This window comes from Neopsephotus bourkii, unplaced genomic scaffold (assembly GCF_033783945.1).
Source record: "Neopsephotus bourkii isolate Nb327-2 ecotype Australia unplaced genomic scaffold, CSIRO-AGI_Nbou_v1 NB_1749, whole genome shotgun sequence".
Taxonomy (NCBI): Eukaryota; Metazoa; Chordata; class Aves; order Psittaciformes; family Psittacidae; genus Neopsephotus; species Neopsephotus bourkii.
This window is the reverse complement of record NW_026902223.1, coordinates 4910252-4922710: the sequence shown is the minus strand read 5'-3', so window position 1 is coordinate 4922710 and position 12459 is coordinate 4910252. Positions and strand designations below refer to the sequence as shown.

At 42.8% G+C, this 12459-nt stretch overlaps 1 protein-coding gene across 4 annotated transcripts in view; it reads left to right on the top strand.

The window, feature by feature from the left end:
• Nucleotides 1–4998, top strand: part of STXBP4 (syntaxin binding protein 4) — a 69230-nt gene extending 64232 nt beyond the window's left edge. For all 4 annotated transcript variants that reach the window (XM_061377427.1, XM_061377428.1, XM_061377430.1 and 1 more), the window contains one exon: nt 2011–4998. In XM_061377427.1, the coding sequence (XP_061233411.1) occupies nt 2011–2122 (112 nt within the window). In that variant the 3' untranslated portion in view covers nt 2123–4998. The remainder of the gene's footprint in view (nt 1–2010) is intronic.
• Nucleotides 4999–12459: the final 7461 nt, after the last annotated feature.

Genomic DNA, 12459 nt, shown 5'->3' with positions numbered 1-12459 from the left:
AAAATGCAGCAAAGATATTTTCCTTCATATATTTACAAATACAAATATATTTTTAATATATGTAATATAAATATGAATATTGCCCTGTGTTGTGGGATAATGGGAATCATGTTCTTGATTAGACTGATGTTATTCACAAATCTCATAACACACTGTAAAAGGACTCTTTGTATCCTTCATTGTTGGCTGTTGTCCGGCTTTCTAAAGGTAAATGTCGGAAACTTTGGGAAAGTTGCTGTCATTGCTAGCAAAAAATGGCACATTCACTTTGTTAGAATGAAGTTATTACTGCATCTGCTGCATTATACTTTCTATAGCCACAGCTTGTTCTTACTTCTGTGAAACTGATGTCTACAGCTCTGCTGAGGTGATGCACTTTTTTGTAGTATGAAGGAATGGAGTCCATCCAGTGCTGCTCTGACCAAAAAAAGCACTTATGAATTGTTTCTACACAAAACTGCAGCTTTTGTGTTTGGTTTTATTTAAGGATAAGAAGTGAGGATATGGCCTTTATCTGACACATTTTGTTTACCTTGCTTGGTCCTTGCTTAGGTGTTGCTTAAATTGAAGTAGTGGCTTAACTAAAAAATTACCAGTTCAAAGATAGGCCTGTTCATCAGCTGGAGATGTGATTTACGTTAGCATCACACCTACCTCTTGTGAACAGTATTGTTGTCCTCATTATACCGAGCTTAAGCTCAGCATACTGAAATGAAAGGTGTGAATACAAGGTCAGATCATAGCATGATCATGTTGACTGGAATAGCGATTCCCATACCCATTAACATTGACTTAGTTTCCTCCTTTAACTATACCCATTTCCATAATCGGATATTCAAGTGAGCATTCCTGAAGACAAAGACAAAATCTGTTTTCACTTAAAAAGGGAAATCTAGAGTAGTTCCGTCATGGCACTTCGTGTTTAATTAAACCAGTGCACCTCAAAGGCGAGTACAGGCATGGGCTTTAGGTGCACTCTATGTCAGAAGTTGTGAGAAGAGCTCTTTGTCTTTTATGGTGTATATTATATGTACAATATTTTTCTGCTAGTTCTTGTAATGAACTTATATTACAAAATTCATCTTTGCACTGACTTGACTATGAAAACTGTGAATTTATTAGCAAGATTTTTTTTAAGTGAAAAGAAGCTATTTCCTTTATCAAGAACACATTATTCCAGAAGGGAGAAGAGGCTGTGTCTTGCCCACACACAGTATGGCTAGTGTGCATACTATCAACCATAAGGTGTGCAATGTTCTCACCCACAAACAGTAAGCATATTCCATTTATCTGTCCTTACTGAGCCTTGGTCAGCTTCTTGACATTCATACAGAAGTTTACCAGACTCTATAAAGCAGCTTAAACTGCATGTCAAATGTAGGCTTTTAAGTCTTAAGAAGTACCACTGACTCCCTTTTCTTACATGTGTAGAGACTGTGGAAGCACGTCCAGAGTCTGGTGTAGGGGACATGTAAAGAATATTGTTCTTTTCATTTATTCATCAGCCTGTTTCTGCAAGAAGAGGACTTAATGATGCTAGAGTATTAGTTCATATTCTGACAAATTGAGTATATTTCTATGATGTGATTCCACATTTGGTCAACTTCCTCTTGACCACTATGCCTCAGGCTTTATCTGGTATGATGGCAATGTTAATACCTGTGTCAAAACCTGGAGTTTTTTAAGTCTTTGCTAGTCTGGGCTGTATGGTGTTGCTGGGTTAATTGTCTACAGCTCCATTATCAGGAAGTATCACCAGTCTGTATCAGGAGTCTCTTACAAAAGCATTGTCTCTAATGTATTGGGTAATGGGACCTTGGGTCCAGTTTCTGGCACCCAGAAGACTCCATGTCTTGTTTGTAGAAATCTCATAGTTAACAGGAAAAAGAGGATTCTGTATTTGAAAGTGTTGTAGTCACCATGACAACTCCAGCCTCCATCTTGTATTTCTTGCTTTGAAATTGGTAAACCTCTTTTGGGTTGCTAATAGCATTTCTTGTTTCCTTTTAGCCACGTGACACAGACAACATCATGGATCCATCCCGTAACAAGCGCGCTAAGCTTGCTTTGCTCTGAGGATGACGATGATGGAATAAGAGAGCTTCCCAGGTCCAAGAGCTGAGGACATCTGTTGACACTGTTGTAGTCTGTGTAGTTTCAGTACACTAGTGAGAAGATGCACACTTTCTGCATACTTTCTAGCCTAATGTAATAGTACTTGATGATGTTTCTCCCTTTCAAGTCAGAGGAAGTTCTGCCATTTTTTAGGTGGGTTTATTGATGGGTGCTACAGAAGATGCAGGCACTGCGGAAGTCTCCCTTCAGTCCTTAATCTGTTACTATTCAGTGTCTAGGGACCAGTCTTATCTTGGAGCCCAATCCAGGCTTTTCAAGACATCTCTGTTGGCCTAACTCCCCTGAGATGAAGTGTAATCTTCACAGCTTTGACCATCATGAGAGTTAAGAGGGGACCATTGGCTGTAGTTTCACATGCTGGATTCCAGCATGGTTGACTGAAAGCTGCAAGGTGAGGTGTGGTGGGTTTTTGTTAACCAGTGCTAGTGAATGTAATGTAGATACCTTTTCTTTAACTACTGAAAAAATCTTTATTTTTATGGAAGAAACTTGTGAATAAGCTTTGCTAATAGAAATTCAGCAATTTATTACAAGTATTGGAGCCCTGATGACTTTTATGACAACTACTTTTGAAGATTGGTGGTTGGGCTTTAGAAAAACGAGTCTTTGATATGTTGTCAAGTAAAAAGAAACAGTTTGGTAAAGGACATCATACTCTGTCAACAATGTGAGGCAAGAATGAGAATTATTCTACTTTTGTACTCTGCTAAACCGGTACATACATGCATCAAATACTTCAGTGGAAGCTGTGAAGTTTCAAGTACAATGAAACCTGTGAAACCACCTCCAGGATCAGCAGAAATCAGTCACCTCCTCAGAGTTGGTCTTTAAGTAGAACAGAATCATTTTGTACTCATTGGTGATGTTTTAAAGAGGATAAAGAACATGCCAGGAGGTGCTGGTGCAAGCTAATGAGCAGGTTTCACTGTACCTTGATAGCACAGGGTATTTTAAATCTCATTATTCACAGCACAATGTATGATGTCGGCTCTCTGAAATATATGACTATGCTGTGTTTCTCTGGAGGCTCTTTACATATGTGTGTATGTATATAATATATATGGTAGGTGCTGATTAATGAACGAAAGACAGATCTGAAACTCTGCAGAAGTTTCTTATCATACTGATGAGTACATCAAAGGAGAACTCTATCTCTGATCTTCAGCCTGAGATGGATAATGGGATTGTATCAGTGTGAGGGAGGACAGGCTGCAATCTGCCACTCTTAAGGACTTGAGAACCCCCTGGAAAGGTTCAGGCTCACTCCTGCACTCCAGGTCACCTCTGCTGGCCGATACAAAGGGATGGGGCTGTGCAATCACAGTTTTTGAGGTCTGTCTTCAGCAGGTGTAGCACTGGATTTAAGTCCTTTTTCTCTGAGGAATGGGTAGAGAGCCCTGACTTATTTGCAGTTCTGGTGCCTATGTCCTGCTCTCTGTCCTTACCCTTACCCAGATGTGCCAAGTCAGGCACATTGTAGCTGTTGATCCTTTTGAATCAAAAAGAATAAACCTTTTTTTAAATCCAAGTCAAGTCTCTTCTTTGAATGGCAGTGCAGTGATTTGGCCTGGGAGCTGTAGAGCTCATCCCCAAAATGCTCTTCCCAGAGGAACAAAGTGCAGCTCATGGAGGAGTTTTTTGCAGGCTTTACTGGAAGTGGATGTCAGGATACATTGAATAAGCAACCAGGAAAAATCTGGTTTATACTTTTAACTAGGTCAGAACCACATTATCCATGAATCTACACAGGTGGTGTGGATTAGGAAGAAGAGCTTGCTCAGCAGACCCAGAGTAACCTGTATTTCTAAGAAAACTCCTCATAGCAATAACACATAAATGCTTTAGCTGTATTTTGCTCCAGTGGCTCCTACGTGCTTCACAGAACACAGTCCGAAGGGGCAGAGCACGTGCTCCAGTTTTAGGGTTGGACACTCTAGAAGCATTTTTATTTAAATCCCTCTTCTGAAAATGGCCTGGACTCATCACCCATAGAGGATATTTAAGGTTTGGAATTCCTTGCTGTAGCTGTAGTAGTTTGGATGCTTTATGACAGGCACTCTGAGTTCATATGTCCGTGATATCCAGACTGCATACAGATTCCAGTTTTCCTGTTCTGTTTGAGAGGCTTGAATCTCCACTCGACCCTCACAGCCTTGATTTGTTCCGCTAGTGGCTTTGTGACAGCCAGCTGGGTGCTTCAAACAGGAGAAGCTATTTGGAGACAGAGGTTATGGATCAGGCAGGCTGCATGAGCAGACTTTACAGAGAGATACTCAAAGCACTCCTTGTGCTGGGTGAGCTGGAGGAGGACAGCTATGCCCATTGCGCTTGCCCTTCCCTGGGAGCGGGTGATGATCTCTGGCTCGGGTGCGCAGTGCTCAGCCTGCTGTGCACGAGAGGGGCAGAAACCGAGACAGGGCGCTGGCGCGCTGCCTGCTCTGCTTACTGCCTCCACCCCCAGAGAGAAACCTGGAGACGATTCCTCCCTCTCCCTCATAAATTTGCCTAGAAATTAAAGACGTTAGAAACAGATCTCGGCTTCTCTCTGGCTTCTCCAGTGAGCAATTACCTCTTCAGATAATCCACTAATTCTGATTCTCCGTTATTGAGACTACATTTTCATACCTACAATCTCCAAACGTTCCGGTCTATTTTTGTACGCCAGCATACTTGTTTCCTAGGTTATTTCTCTCTTAGCTCCCCTTGTCTCTTCCTTTCTGTGAAATAGTTTGTGGAATTACTTTGATTCAGATGAACTGTGTATACTGAGACATTGGTTCTAGGACAACTTAGGATTTGCAAAGAGCAGTTGTCAAAATATACAACCCTATAAACAATGACTATTTTTATTCCAGAAGAATAATAAAAGTGGAAAAGAAATGAAAGTGCATGTTATATCCTTTAAAATAATGAGACTACAGCTAATAATGGCCATAAATTGTTCTTGTAGCTCTGTTTATTTTCTATTTAAAGGTGACATTGTGATAAATACCGCTCTGCTACACACTGGTGTTAATCTTTACCTGAATACTTGCACCACACTGCCCTGTGAATACTGCAAATACCCAGTAAATTTTAAATGGCACATTCTCCCATCAGGCAAATAGCTTCACATAAATAATACCTACACCGGCATATTAGATACTCGGCTTCACAGGTGCTAAATAACTTCCTTGTAACACCACTCAGTGCCTCAGTAAATTAGATGATCCTTTTGTCAACACCATCAGATAAATACAGGCACTCACACATGATTGGCCATTCCATAACCATTGCTTAAACACAGAGTAGCCAGGAGCGTATGTGCCGGCCAGCGCACAGCCACAGTGCCCTGCAGTGCCTGCACTGTGCTTTTCTACAGCGAAGTCTATAGAGAAGACACTACTCTTAGGTAAATAAAGACAAAAATCAGTATAGATTTTTATGGTCAGTCAGGGTGGAGGGATGACACACCAGCAGTTGCTATTCGCACATTTAGTGCATGACAAGGACCACCTTGGATGCAACCTTAGAGCACCGTGGCTGACATGGGTTTGTGGCAGTGCCAGGCTCTGTACAGAGAATTTCACTGTCATTCTCAACTAGCGTTACTCTCAAAGGATGATCCCCTTCAGCCTTTGCCTTGAAATCCCTGTTTAATACCATCCCCTTTAAAACCGTAACTGATGCAGAGTGCAGTTCCTCTTTGTCCTCAAAAACACTGGTGGTAGAAGTCTCTTGTGTACGGATTTCGGTGGTAGAAGGTACTTTATTCTGATGTAATTACAGTACAAATCACTTCTTTCCTTTGTGCTTACTGTGTAGAGCTGTTGTAGGCATGCCATGGGACAGAACTCCCAATGGTTGGCCAGGGAGAGAGAGAACAAATCCCACTTTTCCAGCTCTTACAAAATCTGTCAGAATTACCAAAACCCAACTTCTAAAGGAAGATAAAAATCACACCTGGCTTCTTACAGTTCCTGTGCAGGTCTCTGTGGAGCCTCACCTACTTTATTTACACTCCCTATGGTTGTAGTTTAAAGAACAAAAGCTAATGGTATGCTAGCTAGGAATCAGTTGGAACCTCTATTGTAAATTAAGGATTAAGAAATCACTTACACTATAATGAGAAATACAGTAAAATAGGGGCAATTCCCACAACTCATCATTTTAGCTGGTTTAGTTGAGAAAATACTTGCTTTGTGGACTCTTACCTGTTGGGTGGCCTCCTCTGCTCCTCAGAGGAAGTGGCATTGGAATTACCTCGAGCACCCACTGCCAGAGAGCACGGTTCCATGTGTGTTTGGCTGTGGAAGATAAACCGCAAAAGCCAGAGAGGGCTCCATCAAGGGAAGTGTTTCACTGGGGTTGCTCTATCCCATGTAACCTTTGCCATCTATTTAAACACTTCTCATGACTGGCTGCTTTATGAACCTGAAACAGACGGGTTGGTTCATCTCTTTTAAGTCTGCTTCTGACACGCAGGAGGATGTTTATCGACATTGAGCTAAAGCAGGGAAAATACTCCAAGACAAATGTTTGTGGGTGTGGTACAGGCCAGGCTGTGCCTATGGGAAAGGCCCTCCTGAAGCTCAAGGAAGCCTGTTGACTTTGGCTGTGAAATCCTGACTCTTCTAGGAACTGATGGGATTCTTAACACTCGGCTCAAGAAACTGAGTCAGAAACATGAATGGTTACCAAACCAAGCACCAAAATTCAGCGGTCTTCTAGCAAGTATTGCTCTGGGTGACTTCTGTAGGGCTCTACCTTCAGTAGCAAAGCTTCAGGCCAGCTCAGGAGCTGCTGTTCACTTCTGTGCTCAGGTACCATCTGTAACCCTTGATCCAAGGAGCATCAGCTTGAGCTTCATCTGTGGCAAACAAGCACAGCCCAGCAGCTCGCACAGTCACCTGTACCAGCTTTGCGAAGATGTTTAGCAGCTTAAACATGCTGATGGAGTTAATGGGAATTAGGCACCTAACCTACTTAGATGCTGCTATAAATGCTGCTAGGCATGTTTAGGTACCTAAATACCTTAGCAAATCTTTCACCTTACTGCTTGCAATGATAGCATACCAAAAATCAAATAGCAAGGAACAAAGCCTAACCTTTGTCCGCTGTAACCAGCTTTGCCTTTCCCTGGGGATTGTTCTCATGTAAAACTAAAAGTACCAGCCATCCCACAGGCTGTACCAGCCAGATTCTGTTCATATTTTTGATGGCTTGATTATTTACTGCTCATCCTAGATTTTTTTTCCCCCAAACAATGGCTGATGTTGCCATGGATTTAATAGGTTGATGTTTCGTAACAGCCTTTTAAGATAAGTTATTTCATTGCAAGATAATGGTATGGAATTCTCTTCCCACAAAGCTGCAGTGAGTTTTGTATCATCCATTAAGTGATAAAAAAATGGAATGTGCCAGAATCTCTTACAAATCAAGCCTCATGTCTCCAAATATAAGGATAGGAAGTTGAAATTTCATACCCACTACTGATTCTGTCCCCATGGTACAGTATCAAAGTCAGACCCAAACTAGTTAAAGCTGTTCATTTAAAGAGAGTCAATGAAAAAACACCTTTATCCCTCCTGCTCCCACTTACAGGTGGCTGGACTGTCCCCTGCAGATTCTGTCCCTGAAGCCATAAGGCCATGTTTGATCTGATGTATATGACACAGATCTCCATCCACAATTTCAAGCATTAGCTGAGCTTAAATACTGTCTAAGGATATTTTCTTACATTAGAGCATATACATCAGCTATTCTCAGCATAACAGGAAAGATGATGATCATTTAGTAGTCACAGTGGTGCTCAAGACTCATAGAATTCAACATCTTTTCTAAAGCATAGATAAGCTGTGTTCTTCAAGTTATGAAGGATATTGAGGAACATACAGAGATACTGAACTGCAACGAATGATGCTATTAAGCAGTCAATATTTCGCTATGTCCCAATTATTACTATTGTCAAGAACAATCCTTTCTCTTGTCCATGAAAAGAACTCATTAAAACCTAGCACTAAAATGGAAAAATAAATTTAAATATGTTTGTGGTCTAAAATGAAAACATAACAATAACAGTGATTTGGGAAGAGAAAGGATCTTAGCAAAGGCAAAGCTTTGGGCTTCCTTCTGATCTTTTCATTTTTACTCCAAAGGCTGGTAATTCATCACTGTTCCTTTCCAACCCCAATGGCCTGAGAAACACAAGAGCACTGAGCTCTCCAGGGATGATGAAGCTGTCAGCCCCCAAGCAGCAGCCTGAACTGTGTTTTTAATCTCCAGTCTCTGCCACTTGGGATCCTAATGTTAGATACTGTAATTAGTCACCATGGGGGTTACACGTTCCAAGTCAAAGACAACTGTACATAATTGATGTTATGGCAGGAGCAGAGAAGCCCATTAAGAAAGCTGCCTGTCATGCTCAGATCGCATTATTCTCTCAAATTAAATACAAAAGTGTTGTAAGTAATGAAGATGCAGAGGAACAGGAATTGGATGCCAACAGTGCTGAACTGTGACTGTCTTGTTATGTGGCTATTTCAAGATGCAACCAAAAGGAATCATTTTGTTATTAGGGGAAATGTGTAAATGCAATTAATCTCATTCATTTCCCATCTTTGGGGATGTAGTTGAGACACTTGAGCCTAAACTCTCTACGTATGTGCTTAACCCAGTCAGATTTTAGATGCTGAAGTAGCCTGTAATATAGACTCTGGTACTCCAGTAATCATGTAGCGTCTCCTCTTGCCCTACCTGGTTCTTATCCCTTCCAGCTGCCTTTTCCCTGCCATCTGCCATGTTTCCAAGGGAAATCCTGCAGCTCCGACAGGTCCCAAGCAGGTGAATCGCGTCTGCAATAATCCCAAATACCTGAGATAAGAAGCACAGCTCTGGCGTGGAGACTGAAGGCTTTAAGAGCAGGGAAGGGCAGGGAGTCAGATGGATGTACGTGCGTTATGTCACGTGTCCCTGCCAGGGCTGGAGCCTAATTGGATTTCACAAATGTGACTTGATCACAAAACCAAGTTAAACCTCACAAAGTTTCAAATGAATCCCTACCTCAGAGTTTGCCTCAACACGAACATCAGGAGAGAGCATTTCAGCTTCTCCTCTGCCCCAGAACGGGGGTAAAACGAAAACTTCAATCCAAAAACTACTGCTTTAATCAATCCAAAAACTACTGCTTTAAAACAAGTAAGAGAAGTGCAGCGCAAGCAGCAGATCCGCTGAATTCCTGGGTGCACTGAACAAAATCAGTCATGCGATGGTGATGGGATTTTCTAGAACACCTTTTAGGCATGTAATTTCTGTATTAAATGTGTTCAGACACCCCTAGAACAGCTGTTTCTGCTATAAAATAGGAATAACAGCCACTTTTCACAGTGCATTGACAGCTCCAGATAAAAGCTTGGTAATTGCTAGTAGTGACTACTGCCTACCAAGAGATTTTCTTGCAAGTTAACCTGCCAAGATGTTTAAGACTATTGCACATCTGGATGCAGATTCTGGTTTAGAACCTCAGCTGTGACAGCCCTGTGCCGGTGACACAGTTTTGAAGTGGGGGACATGTTAGAATTACAGACAACAGTGGGGTTCAAATAGATTCAAGCCTCTTGAAGCCAGATCACAAGCAGGCTGATGTCTGGAGTCGAGGCAGGAGAGGGTGCCGAGCTCTCCCACCATAGCTTCCTGTTCCTTCTGATTTGCTCTTGATGTGACCTAAAAGCAGCCGGTGCTGCTTTAGCACGTGGTGCAATGGGCTGCTCTGCCTCCCTTCGGGGAGACACAGACTCCAGCTAAAACACTGGGTAGCCCACAAAGAGAGGAGCCAATTACAGCTAATGCCTGGGAAGATCCACAGCTCTGCAGCAACAAGGGTCCTAGCTGCTTTTCATCTAGCTCCCTCTTTCCCCATGTTTATTCATGAGCCGGGGTGCAGGGAAGATGAAAAGGCTGCCGGCAGACTTCTCCCTGGAGTCCCCACTTGAAATGGTACCACATTTCCAGGGAAGCCTCGCCTGTCTTCAGAACAAGGCTGGTGCTCATGGGAATGCCGTGGTTCCTCTGTAGCTCTCAAGGCAAGCAAACATTGCCCTTATTGTCCAAACACCGAAGCACAAGGAGAAGTCATGAAATCTAACTTAATCTGGTAGGGATGCTAGGGTGAAATACGACCTCCCTTGGAAACCCAGTGGCAGTATTGTGACGGGTTTGCCTGGTGCCAGGCTGTTCTGGTCGTGGATACATGAACAGCTGTAAAACAGTACCTAAACCCAAGGAAAAGGGAAATGTGGATTGCTTTCACACAGGCCGTCAGCAGAGCAAACTTCTGCTACATACAGCCTGGCTGACATCTTCATTTTCAATTGGGAACGGCAGGTACTGGAGGAGAAAAATAACCCATGTCTGAATTGAAGTAACTCTAGGGTGGCACCAGCTTGGAATAGCTCCTGGTTTCCTTACTCACCCCTCACTCCATGAGCAGGGATGGACAGAAACAGGCTGTCAGGGCACTTGGTCCTCAGTATGCAGCATCCTCTGTGAAGGAGCAGCAGTTACTCCCCTGAAGCATCTGCAACCTGGAAAAAAAGCTGGGAACTCTTATGAATATTGACAGGAAATCCCATCTCCTGTTATCTATTATAGAACTGGAAAGCTTGAAATCATTTTCTTTCTCAGTTGATTTGCAAAGTCTCATTAGCACTGTCTGTGCTGATGCCTTATCATAAGGGTGCCTCTGAGAGCTGCAATGTGTATTCTCTACATGAACCAAAAGCACAACATCTTGTGTCTGTAACTGCAATGTGTAAATCCTCTCCCTCATGCATATTTTTGTTACAATATACAAACACCTTCACATCACAGCAAATCCTATATTTATAATAGTCAGCATCACCTCTCCAGAGAAGACGTTTTCATGGACCACGACGGGCCCTTTTCTGACCCTTATGCCAGAAATACACAGTTTGCACAGATCCCTTTGATTTTAGAAACCAGTCCCTGTGGCTCAGGTACAGCACCTGACAAATTCCAACAGCCTAGTGAGAGTGAATTGTTCTAGCAGAGATTACTCATGAGCTCCTAATCTTAGCATAATAAAGCCTTTGACTGACTTCCAAAGAACCTCAGTGCAACTCACAAGTAAACTAGTTTCGCCTAGTAGTAATCCAGAGTAATCATGGAGCTTTGTTGCAGGGCAGCATCTTGCAGAGGTGTCCTGTCCAAGCCAGACTGGACCTGCAGCATGCCCAGTGCCTTTATCAGGCTGAGGATGGCTCAGCTCTCAACAACCATTCAGCACCCGGCAGGATCACACCCTAACTGGGATTTAAGCCGTTCAGATTTCTCATGGTGAGCCACTATTAGCCTGTTTGTCTGTGCTAGCAAAGTGCACAAACCTGCCAACTCTGTTACTAAGCAGATGCCTTCTCCCAGCCTCTGAGCATCTCATTAACAGGACTTGAGAGAGCAACAAGAGGATATTACTGTGAGGTTCAGAGAAGTACAGTGTGCTGCTCCAGGACTTATTACTGGAAAGAAGTAACTGGCTGTCGTGTACAAGAGGCTTGCAATCTGTCAGTGTCGTAACAGACCTCATTACCTTATTTATATGTGAAATCACACAGCTAACTCCTGCAAATACTCATCTGGGATACAGATGTTACTCCCTTAAGATCCTTCTACCTACTCCTACAGGAAACAGGGACAAACAATGAGACAACACTGATGGAAACTGAGTGACTTGTCCAAGCTCATGCAGCAAGTGGTGGCAGAGGCTGGAGGGATGAGTGGTAGTCTCCAGCCTGGTGCTTTGACCTGTGTCTGGATAAGTGAAGGCTGGAGATCTAGTGTAAAGGTTTAAGTTAGAAGAAAAATGTATTCTTCAAACACAGTGCTAAAATAATGCTTCTGAACTTTTCCATCTGATAACACACAGAAGAGCAGTTCCAGTGATGAAAACTCCAGGACCGCATGTATGACAAACATCAGATGCAGCTCTGCGCCTTTCAGTGCTGTTGCATGGCTCTTCCCACCCAGCTGGGGCCTCAGACTGGAGGTTCCCTGTAGCTTAAAGCCCAAATATAAGGGATTATAAACAGACAAAGAGTGAATACATTCCTTGGACCCATGCACAGGATGCAGAGGGCCGTGGGAGCCCAGCACTCCAGTATCTCAGGGATGCCTGGGTCTAATGCTTACTGCTCAAGGGAATTCAAATGACACAGTATGTCCCTGCTTGCAGAAGGGACAGCTTTTCCAAGGAAGACTTTGCATAATCTAACAGTTGATAAGTCAGTTAGACAACAGCCAAGCTAAAATAACGGGTGTCTGAGCAAAGCA